This window comes from Phocoena phocoena, chromosome 18 (assembly GCF_963924675.1).
Source record: "Phocoena phocoena chromosome 18, mPhoPho1.1, whole genome shotgun sequence".
Lineage (NCBI taxonomy): Eukaryota > Metazoa > Chordata > Mammalia > Artiodactyla > Phocoenidae > Phocoena > Phocoena phocoena.
The window spans coordinates 1,473,410-1,485,828 of NC_089236.1; the positions used below are offsets into that span (position 1 = coordinate 1,473,410).

The following is a 12,419-nucleotide window of genomic DNA, read 5'->3' on the forward strand; positions in this document are numbered from 1 at the left end:
ACAAAAAACCCCCCAAAAAACCACATGCCCATTTGAAAAAAAAGTGTTTTGGAACAATAAAGTAAAAAATTACTCAAAATCTTACCACTGTCCATTAACCATTATTAACAATCATCATTTCATGCGTCACACAATTATATAATAGACAGTAGGTTAGTCTTCATTAATTTGGAAGTTACTTTATTGAATTATATAAACATGTCTAACTTACTGTTTCATTTTCAACATGAGCGTAATAAAAAGGCACACCAACCTCTCCTGCGGACAGCTTCTCTCTCACATTTTTCCAATAAATGTCTTTATTTTCAGTGTTGGTGAAAAAAAGGAGCCATTCTGCAAAGTCTTCTTTTCTCATGAAACTCAAACCTTTAGAGAACTGAAGGAACTCCATTTCTTGGACCTCCGTCTGTAAGTTTTCCATAAATCTAAATGTTAAAATATGAGATGGATGTCAGTAACTCATGGCTTCGCCTTAGTGCTATAAATGGACTGCAGGCGCCTTAAGCAGCACCTCTATGAGTTTGCATACGTTGCAGATCCCCTTACGTACCTTCCACGTGTTAAAAGATCTGTACTACATGTCATGTCACAATTTAACAGAAATATACATGGGGAGCAAAATATGTTCTCGTTCAATGGGAGAAGAACTGTCACTGTTAAAAATTTACTTGCTTTAGAGCCTGCATTTATTCCGTAGACCTTAAAAGTATGACGGGGAAGTTTGATTTCAGGCTTCTACCTATGTGATAGGTAAGAGCCGGTTTCCTACAACATTTTCTGAATGTACTGGATACATGAATTTATTTATCAATGCCGTGTGTCTTTGGGTCAAAGCAGAATTTTATCTAAAATTTGAAGCATTTCAAGTTTGGGCTGATCAACTAACTCTTTTAGTGATACGCTTTGTCCTCCGTTTTACTGAGTTTTACTGTGCTGGGTGCTGTGATGGCATCAACTGATTTTTTTTTTTTTTTTTAAACCTGTACACTTTCACTTTTTTTTTTTTTTTACTTTTTTATTTATTTATGGCTGTGTTGGGTCTTCGTTTCTGTGCGAGGGCTTTCTCTAGTTGCGGCAAGTGGGGGCCACTCTTCATCACGGTGTGCGGGCCTCTCACTATCGCGGCCTCTCCCGTTGCGGAGCACAGGCTCCAGACACGCAGGCTCAGTAATTGTGGCTCACGGGCCTAGCTGCTCCGCGGCATGTGGGATCTTCCCAGACCAGGGCTCGAACCCATGTCCCCTGCATTGGCAGGGAGACTTTCAACCACTGCGCCACCAGGGAAGCCCTCAACTGATTCTTATAAGGACTGTTAAAAGGGTGTTTTACTTGCAAATGAGTGTACAGTGATAAGGGAAGTAGAAAATATGGTATAAAAACGTTACTAACTGTTCCTTTCCTTTTTCTTTTTCTTTGGGCTCTACCTGAGGCTGAAATATTATAAACTTAATTGTTGTTAAACTATCCATTGTCTGGTTTAAGCTCTTTCATCTTAACTAATTATACTACTTCTGAAGAACATTAAATGTGCTTAATGATAAAATCTTGTCTCAAATTATACGTCTTGTCAAGACATGAAAGTTTGGGACACGATACTGGACATAAATATCTGAATTGAAGAATTTACAGTACAAAAGGCCACCAAATGCATCCTGAACAAATTAAATAGTTTATAAATTAGTGTCTTAATTGGAAGACAGTGTCATAATTGGAAACAACGGGAGAAATCTGTTTTGCTTATCTGGGTCTTTTAGGCCACAGTGTCTTGTAGAGTATTTACTACTAATTTGCAAGTTTACCAATCAAGGCCATTCTTCCCGAGAGCCGATCGCGGAATATATTTACCAGCACAGCACGGCTTACAGACATCTCTGAATTTATAAAAGCCCTTCATGAACTTAGAACATCCTCAACTAATAATTGGTATTTCAGAATAAAAAAAACCATCCCAGTCCTAGAAAGTACATCTGCATCAATATCCTCCTAATTTTTCCTGATGAGAAAACTTGAGACCAATTTTCTTCCCTTTCCAACCACTTCCCTATCTTCAGTCACAAAGTTATTTTAAGTTTTAACTATTTATTGGAATAAAAAATGAGGTCAAACATACCACACAGGAAATAAACACAGGGGTTATTTCTGGTCACTAGTTTTAGGGCTAACCGTTGAGTTTAGAGGAAGAGAAAAAGAAATGCAGAAGACAAGTCCCCAGTAAAGTAAGACGACAGGGAGGAAGAGACGGGAAAAACAAACAAGACAAACAGGCACTGGCACAGAGCGGGTAAACACCATTGCCAGCTGCCTGCGGAGTCTGAGCTTCAGTATTTTTTCCCCTGAACTATATATATGCTGATAAAGAACTGAATTTTCACAGTTAAATTACCTGTTGATTTCATAACAATGAATAGACACCAAAATTCCAGGAGATAGAACTTAAATTATACTTTAGCTTTTACTGAAATGGCTAAGTGGTATTTCAGCTGGAGAATCTGACTAGTTGTAGAAGTAAAAAAAAAAAAAAACCCCAAACAAGCCACCAATTTATCCACATGCTCCCTCAGTCACTGGTACGTTTCTCTTGACACCTGATGGCATCTACTAAGTCCGTCTGTCCCTCTGGTCACCTGGGGGGACTTCTTCCTTGAAAGCCCACCCAGTGCCCCCAACCACCTAGCAAGCAACTGCAGGACCACCTCTTTCAGAAACTCTGTGACTGCTCAAAACTTAAGACAAACTGTGTCTGAATTTCACCTCTCCAATTTCTAGTCACATGATCTACTATAATAGTTATACCTGCGTCACATATAAGCTTGTGAACAGCCTCACTGAGTGGGTCTCATCATCACCATCTCACTGGTGAAGGAACAGACCCGACGCTCAGGTCCAATCGCTTGTCAAATCAAATCACACTTAGCAAACTGTCAAGTTCCGCACTGGAACCCAGGTTTGTCTAAATCATAAATATGTGTTTTTTTTCCAAAGTATAATATTGTTTCTCTAAATGAGAAAACTAGTTATCTCTAGGTAAATACCATAATTAGCTACCACAACACTAACTAACTCTGTGTCACCTTCCCTGCCTTTCCTTGAGACTTACAAGCTGTACTTTACAAAACAATATCCTTTATCAGACAAGCTGTAAAGAGGATGCTAAGACAAAGGTCAGAAGAGAAAAGCAAACATCTTTTTATAAGGAAGGATTATATGTTATACTCCCATAAAAACAAAACTATAAGCTCCACATAACACATACTGAAAGAACTTCTTGTGCAATTTCAATGAGTAATTTGGCCACTATAATGATGACCGGTTAAAAATTATATATATAACATTATATTATATATACATAATATAATATATGGAAGCTATTTTCTGTTACTTTACGACTTACGCAAAATGTTAAAGACATGTTATGATTACCGAATTCTAGCCCAGTGCACCTGTAACGTTCATTTCAGGGGTGGCCTCCTCCATCTAAGAGCCAAGTCCCTGAAAAACTGCATTTTTTGTTAATCGGATTCTTTGTTAATTGGATCTTTTTTTAAATTGTGTAATGGTAGTACAAATTTCACAGGACCCATTAATTACAGAAACTTTAAGAAAAAGTTTAAAGTAAGAATTCTAAATGAAATTATTCCCTTTAAGGAAAATTAAAGTTAGAAGCAACTTTGAACAATCACTAAGCCCTACAATTTTATCTCCTAAACGTGTCTTGAAAACTCCCAGTCCAAAGTCTTTATCGCCACCCCACTGGTTCAGGGCTCCTGTCATTCCTCATCTGCAGTAGCCCAGCGGGCTCATGTCGCATCGGATCCCCCTTGTCGTTGCCCACCATCTTGCCAGAGTGACGCCCATCTGACCAGGCACCAAGCGCGGGATGCCTGCGGGGCCTCCCTTACGGCGTAACTCAAGCTGGACCTTCTGGTGCGTGAGCCCTCACACAGGAAGCATACGTCTCCCGGGCCTCCACCTTCACCTCTGCCCACCCCTCATGCCTGTTTATTTCTCTACCATGCCTGCCCTCTCTGATTCCTGGACAAGCCATATGTTCTCCCGCGTGTCCTTCCTCGTGCTGTTCTCCGTCCCTCCCTCCCCGACCATTTCTCCCCAGCTAATTCCTGCTCACCTGTCAAGATCGGCGTAGGGCTATTTCCTCCAGAAAGCTTCCTGATCACCCACTCCAGAAGTGATCTTCTGCGCTGCCCCAAACCCTATCCACCTGTGATAGCACTGACCGAATGCGTTTAAATGTTCTCTGCACGTTTACTAGATGGTTCCCAGGAGGGACCAGCCCTGCGTCTGAGGCACAGCCCGGCACATAGCAGCACGTGGAATACACTCCGTCAGTCTTCAGTTAGCTGCACTGAGTTGACAAGAGGCGTCTCCTTCCTCCCAAATCGGCGCTTTTCCACCATTCTGAGCTGCTTTCTGGTATCTGTTCTAAGACTCTGGTTAGTGGGGAGGCCCGCGAGCACAGGGTCTGGTTCCGCATGGAGTTGTGCTTGCCGGGGAGGAGGTGAACAGGACACGACACTGCGGTGCTTACGATGCCACAGACTGTAAGTGCGATTCCCTCCCTGCAGATGAAGACGTGAGTGCAGCAAGGTCCGCAAGCTGGACTGGACCACAGACACGCCCACCACGTACCAACGCACCAACCGGCCTGTGCTGTCCACAGCTGCTTTCACGCTGTGGCGGCTGAGCTGTGCAGCCAGGACAGAGGCCGTACTCACTGCCTGGCCCTTTACAAAGAAGGGCTGCCGACCCCTGGGCTGGGGGCGGGGACGGCGGGAGCAGAGCTGGGCTGCCCCAGCTGTGCCGTCTCAGCAGAGCCGGCCCCAGCTCCTGCCAACCGTCAGCAGACGGCAACAGCAGGGGCCCGTCCAGTCTAGAAGGCCCGATTCTGGCCCCCGCTGGAGAAGCACCCAGCTGACCCAAAGACTCATGGCAATAACGAACGGTCACTGTTTTAAGTTGGGCTGGTTTGTTGTGAATTAAGAACCGATACGAGGGGCATCTCCCTCTTCTAGCTGCAAACAGTAAGTTGCTAATTATTGTAGTCTGTAAAATGAATACTGCTTGTCATAATAGGTTAGAGGTATTTTTGAGCATAGTAACTTCAGTGTACATTTCACAGGTTTTGCTCTCAGAGATACTGTATCTGGTTTTATGGCCTGCAGTTCTGGGACATAAATAAATTGTATTCAGTTGTTTCTTTACCTCTTACCTATAAAATTTCCCTAAATGAATAGAAATATTTGCATTTACCTTCGAAATTCTTTATAGTGAAGTTTTCTTTCTCCTCTTTTTCCAAAGAAACGTATCTGAAGGGTTGTGTTAATTTCAGGTTCTTTCACTGTCGGTTCCTGTAAAAAAAAGATACAATAATTTCAAGTAATTATATAACCAAGAACAAAAAATGGATCCTGTAGCCTGGAATTCTTAGGACAATACCCACAAAAGATTCTTGTAACAACAACAAGAGGGCGAGAACAGATGTAGCCATTCTGTCTGTTATTCTGCATGACACTATTCTCTATCATGGCTCAAGCAGGAGGAAAACAACAGGGCTCAAAGGACCCAAGGTGGACTTCAGCAGTGAACGACATTTTGGATCAGGCCAAAAAGAGAGCTTAGAATAGTGGGATGAGTTATTTTCAAATGTGACCCTTAGGCATTTTCTAATAAAGCAGGACTGAGAGAATTAAAGCAGAGAAGTCTTGGACCTTTTGCTGAATGCTAGAAATGAAGCACTAGCTTTTCCTAGTTATAAAGTTACCGGCTGAGGATTCCATTCAAGGCTACGAGAGAAGCAGATTCATAGATTCTTCCTCCTTCAAATCTCCAATAAAATAAACAAAAATAATAACAAAACAGAGCAGCTAAAAAGATTATCAGCAGCAACTAAACAACAAATGGGGGTACAAACTTAAACCAAATAATCTGAAAAAGAGCATCTGCAGAAAGAAATTCAGGCACTGGATGGTCCAGCCTGCTCCCCAATCCTGCCCCCACTTCCCAGATACAGCAGCAGGTGGGGTGACTGTCACATGGTGAGAACTCATGAAAGCCTGGGTGTAGTGGGCGAGAAGGTAGCTGGGTCCAGTGAAGCTCCGAGACAGCGTGTGGGCTCAGGCAGAGGGCAGGCCGGCTTCCCGACTTAGAAGCTTCTGGGCACTGTTCAACTGAAGGATGATCGGGAGCCCAGAGAGGGGAATGCGCCTTGGAGGCGGAGTGGGCTGTGGTCCAGGGCCTTTACGGCAGCAGGAGAGTGAGCACAGTTCAGTCCTCCAGCAAGGGCTGCAGGGCAGGGCGTCAAAACGCGACCACCTGCAGCTCAGAACCAGAGCTGGCCCGGGGAGGCAGCAACAGACCTGAAAAGAGCCTGAGGTGGGACGGGGGCCCAGCCTCCCAGCCCGTGAGCAGAGCTGCGCCTGCAAGCGGACACCCTGCTCAGTCTCTGCTCGACACCGGCCGTGCGGACATGGGGACAGCTCCCGGGCGGCCAGGCAGAGACGAGCGCAGCCTCAGGTTCTGGAGGGGACAGACTGCAGAGACTCAGCGCAGGCAAGTCACCCACACATCCAGCAACCAGCCGGCCACGGCCCTGGGGCCGCAGGGGGCTCGCCCACACCTCACCGCCCCTGCCAAGGGGTCGGCTCATGGGGAGGAAGCGGTGGTCCCAGTGGGGCTGACTGACACAGAGCCTTCCACAGTACTGACTCTTAAACACTTGACTTTGTGTCTAATAATTTTATAAAATAGCCACTATAAATACAAATGTGGATTTTAACTGGACTTCCACACAAGTGTGGGCAGGAAGTCATGCCTGGAGTTTTTTCTTAATTCCCATATAAATGCTCAGGAGATATACTAAAACACAAAACCGTATGTATTCTCGTTAAGGTTAGAATATGATCAGGATGTCTACCAAGAACACTATTACTAAACATTTTTGGGGGTAATTTTGTCCAATACATAAAGGAATAAACTAAGATTAATATTATTTAGAAATAATTTTATACTTAGAACAACCAGGAAAATCAACAGAAAAAATAAGAAAATTCAGTAAGATAGACTGGTACAGAAACATTAAAATTAAATAAGAAAATTCAGTAAGATAGACTGGTACAGAAACATTAAAATTAAATAAGAAAATTCAGTAAGATAGACTGGTACAGAAACATTAAAATTAAATAAGAAAATTCAGTAAGATAGACTGGTACAGAAACATTAAAATTAAATAAGAAAATTCAGGAAGATAGACTGGTACAGAAACATTAAAATTAAATAAGAAAATTCAGTAAGATAGACTGGTACAGAAACATTAAAATTAAATAAGAAAATTCAGTAAGATAGACTGGTACAGAAACATTGAAATTAAATAAGAAAATTCAGTAAGATAGACTGGTACAGAAACATTGAAATTAAATAAGAAAATTCAGTAAGATAGACTGGTACAGAAACATTGAAATTAAATAAGAAAATTCAGTAAGATAGACTGGTACAGAAACATTGAAATTAAATAAGAAAATTCAGTAAGATAGACTGGTACAGAAACATTGAAATTAAATAAGAAAATTCAGTAAGATAGACTGGTACAGAAACATTGAAATTAAATAAGAAAATTCAGTAAGATAGACTGGTACAGAAACATTGAAATTAAATAAGAAAATTCAGTAAGATAGACTGGTACAGAAACATTGAAATTAAATAAGAAAATTCAGTAAGATAGACTGGTACAGAAACATTGAAATTAAATAAGAAAATTCAGTAAGATAGACTGGTACAGAAACATTGAAATTAAATAAGAAAATTCAGTAAGATAGACTGGTACAGAAACATTGAAATTAAATAAGAAAATTCAGTAAGATAGACTGGTACAGAAACATTGAAATTAAATAAGAAAATTCAGTAAGATAGACTGGTACAGAAACATTGAAATTAAATAAGAAAATTCAGTAAGATAGACTGGTACAGAAACATTGAAATTAAATAAGAAAATTCAGTAAGATAGACTGGTACAGAAACATTAAAATTAAATAAGAAAATTCAGTAAGATAGACTGGTACAGAAACATTAAAATTAAATAAGAAAATTCAGTAAGATAGACTGGTACAGAAACATTAAAATTAAATAAGAAAATTCAGTAAGATAGACTGGTACAGAAACATTAAAATTAAATAAGAAAATTCAGTAAGATAGACTGGTACAGAAACATTAAAATTAAATAAGAAAATTCAGTAAGATAGACTGGTACAGAAACATTAAAATTAAATAAGAAAATTCAGTAAGATAGACTGGTACAGAAACATTAAAATTAAATAAGAAAATTCAGTAAGATAGACTGGTACAGAAACATTAAAATTAAATAAGAAAATTCAGTAAGATAGACTGGTACAGAAACATTAAAATTAAATAAGAAAATTCAGTAAGATAGACTGGTACAGAAACATTAAAATTAAATAAGAAAATTCAGTAAGATAGACTGGTACAGAAACATTAAAATTAAATAAGAAAATTCAGTAAGATAGACTGGTACAGAAACATTAAAATTAAATAAGAAAATTCAGTAAGATAGACTGGTACAGAAACATTAAAATTAAATAAGAAAATTCAGTAAGATAGACTGGTACAGAAACATTAAAATTAAATAAGAAAATTCAGTAAGATAGACTGGTACAGAAACATTAAAATTAAATAAGAAAATTCAGTAAGATAGACTGGTACAGAAACATTAAAATTAAATAAGAAAATTCAGTAAGATAGACTGGTACAGAAACATTAAAATTAAATAAGAAAATTCAGTAAGATAGACTGGTACAGAAACATTAAAATTAAATAAGAAAATTCAGTAAGATAGACTGGTACAGAAACATTAAAATTAAATAAGAAAATTCAGTAAGATAGACTGGTACAGAAACATTAAAATTAAATAAGAAAATTCAGTAAGATAGACTGGTACAGAAACATTAAAATTAAATGAATTTCCTGCTTAACAGCAATAATTTTTCCTTTGAGGGTAAAGAGTCTATTTATAATAGTAAAAAAGTTAATGAAATATCCCTAGGGATGCCCTTAAGAAACAAATTTCAGATGAATGAAAAAATTATATGTAAGAAAATAAAACCACAACTAAATCAGAGGATAATATAGGTTAGTATTTAACAACTGATTTTGATGTGGGGAAGGCATTTTAAAGAATGAAAGTAACTGAATAAATAAAAAGACAGCTAAACATGACTACATTAAAAATAAAAACATCTATAACCAAAACATCATAAACAAAAACAAATCTGAAAAATATTTCAATAATTTAGACAGACACTAGGTTAATATTCTCAAGTATATGAAGAAAAACCCTAAAGAAATTCCCAAAGAACAGAAACAGAAAATTTGGGTGTGAGGGAGACACAAGAGGGAGTGGATATGGGGATATATGTATACGTATAGCTAATTCACTTTGTTATACAGCAGAAACTAACACACCATTGTAAAGCAATTATACTCCAATAAAGATGTTAAAAAAAAAAAGAAACAGAAAATTTATAAAGTAAGGAACATGAATGGTGTACATAACTATCTTAAAAAACAACCTGCGATACCTTTTCCCCGGTCACACTGACACAGATTAAGAAACAAAACAAAAACGATACCAACTCTGGAGAGACTGCCGGCAGGCCTGTAAACTGTTACAACCTTTGAGGAAGGCAGCCTGACAATATGGGTCAAAGCCTTACAAGTAGTCATGTCTTCACCCAACAACCTGACTCTTAGAACTCCGTCTTAAATTTACTCATGTAGCTATTTACTGCATCGTACAGCAAAGATTTGGAAACAGACTTAATGACCAAGAACGGGTCAATGGTTAAAAGTGCTATATCTGGGGCTTCCCTGGTGGCGCAGTGGTTAAGAATCCACCTGCCAATGCAGGGGACACGGGTTCGAGCCCTGGTCCAGGAAGATCCCACATGCTGCGGAGCAAGTAAGCCTGTGCCCACAACTGCTGAGCCTGCCCTCTAGAGCCCGTGAGCCACAACTGCTGAGCCCACATGCCACAGTTACTGAAGCCCACGCACCTAGAGCCTGTGCTCTGCAACAAGGGAAGTCGCTGCAATGAGAAGCCCGTGCACGGCAATGAAGAGTAGTCCCCGCTCGCCGCAACTAGAGAAAGCCCGCGCAGCAACGAAGACCCAGCACAGCCAAAAATAAATAAATAAAATAAATCTATTAAAAAAAAGTTTAAAAAAAGTGTTATATCCATAAGATTAGGTATTTGTTCATTCATTAAAAAATATTTACAGGGCTTCCCTGGTGGCGCAGTGGTTGGGAGTCCGCCTGCCGATGCAGGAGACACGGGTTCGTGCCCCCGTCCGGGAGGATCCCACATGCCACGGAGCAGCTGGGCCCGTGAGCCATGGCCGCTGAGCCTGCGCGTCCGGAGCCTGTGCTCCGCAACGGGAGAGGCCACAACAGTGAGAGGCCCGCGTACTGCAAAAAAAAAAAAAAAAAAAAAAAAAAAAAAAAAATATTTACAGAGTATATAGGGTATGACTGGTGCTTTACCAGGCTATGTAGATACAACTTGTGTAGTAAGGAATTAACCTTACCCAGATGTCTGGCCTTTGCCCTGGGCTGCTAGGAGGTAGTCCCTAAGAGAAGGTGTCTTTGTTTACCTGGGGGCCTTGGGCCACAACAGGAGTCCAACAATGAGATTTGGGGTGGAGGCTTTGGGCCATAGGGTATCAGCTTGACCTCCAGAAGGGCTAGAGTCTGAGGTCAGCCACGAGGACAGCCAACCAGGTTTCCATGGCTAACCCCAACAGTCTCTGGATACCAAAGCCCTGGCTGGCACTACTCCGTGTGTGCTGTCACAGTCACTGCTGGGAAAGTCAGTGCTTTCCACACTCCCCTGGGAGAAGACGACCAGAACCTCTGGATTCTGCCTACGAGTCTCTCCCCTTGGCTGATTTTAACCTGCACCCTCTCACTGTAATAAAGCGTAGCCACGGACCTAACAACTTTCAGGGAGTACTATGAGTCCTTCCAATGAATTATCAGACCCAAGGTGATACTGGGGGCCCCCTGAGCCTCCAGCTGGCATCAGAGGTAAGGGTGGTCGCGTGGCCTGCTCCCTAACCTCACACGACCTCAGAAAGAATGAGGATGCGCACGCTCCAGAAGACACAGACGATTAAACGATTACCCTAAGGAGCGGCAGGTGGTGTGGCAGGACACGCAGGGAGCTGAGGACACAGAGGAGGTGCACACCCGGGAGGCGGGGCACCATTAGAGGGCCCGGACAGACGTGAAACAAGTCCGGCATAGCGCTGCTCAAAGGGAATGAAATATAAAAAAATTGTGATTTTAATAATTTGCAAAATTTGAAGCAGACATGCTCTAAAAGATGAAATGATTTGGAAATTTAAGAAAATCTCACAGAAAGCAAATTGTGGAATTACAACTGATTAAAAGATTATCAATGGAAAATTTAAGGATATACATTGCTGGTAGGAATGAAAGTTGGTTCATTTTCTACAGAAGATATTTGCCAATATTTATCAAAGTTTATCAACAACCTTAGAAATGTTCATACCTTTTGACCCAGCAAGTGAATTTCTGGGAAGTTACCCCTTGGATATATTCACATATATATAAAGTGATATGATTACAGGATTATTAACTGCATTATTTGCAATATCAAAAGACTGGATACATGTTAAATATCTTTCAAATGGGGAATGGTTACATCAACTGGTACATCCATCCATACAGTGAAGTACTACGGAGCCATTAAAAAGAATGAGATATTCGGATATGGTAAGAAAAAATGGGAGGGTATGGAACAGTGTATAGTATGCTACTGCCTGTATAAAAATGGTAAGAAGAACACATGGAAATGTTTAGTTGCTTATTTATATACATGCTTATATATACATGAAATATCTCTGGAAGAATACCCAGGACCTGGGTCATGGGGAGGAAAGTTCTGCCCTGCATACATCCTCTTGTGAGTCTTTTGAGGTCTGGATCATGTGAATGTAGAAAATCTATTTAAAATATTTAGAAAAATTAAGTTACTGTTAATTTCCCCAACTATTTGGGAATACTTATTTGAGCAAACAGAATAGAGAAGCTATTGTAAATAACATCTGCTTGGAAATATTTAGTTTATTTGCACATACCTGGCATTCTGTTTCATTAGTTACTCTTGTCTTCGAGTCATCCTGTTTACTTATGATCTTCTGCAGCTAGAAAGAATGCAAACGTGAATTTAGATGCGTGTCTCCTGGAGTTTAAAAAACCACCTAAAAGACAGATGCTAAGTTTTTATTATAAAATATTTACTAGTTATTTGTTAAATATTAAATTATTTTTGCATTGTAACTCCTAACGTTAGTTTTTACCCCTTAGATCAT

General features: G+C 40.1%; 1 protein-coding gene across 1 annotated transcript in view; it reads right to left on the minus strand.

The window, feature by feature from the left end:
• The window catches only part of MICU2 (mitochondrial calcium uptake 2), a 91,124-nt gene that overhangs the window by 6,907 nt on the left and 71,798 nt on the right, over positions 1-12,419 (minus strand). Inside the window, exons 7-9 of the mRNA XM_065896320.1 lie at positions 12,186-12,251; positions 5,269-5,366; positions 254-425 (exon numbers count right to left, since the gene is read on the minus strand). Coding sequence (XP_065752392.1) covers positions 254-425; positions 5,269-5,366; positions 12,186-12,251 — 336 coding nt within the window. The remainder of the gene's footprint in view (positions 1-253; positions 426-5,268; positions 5,367-12,185; positions 12,252-12,419) is intronic.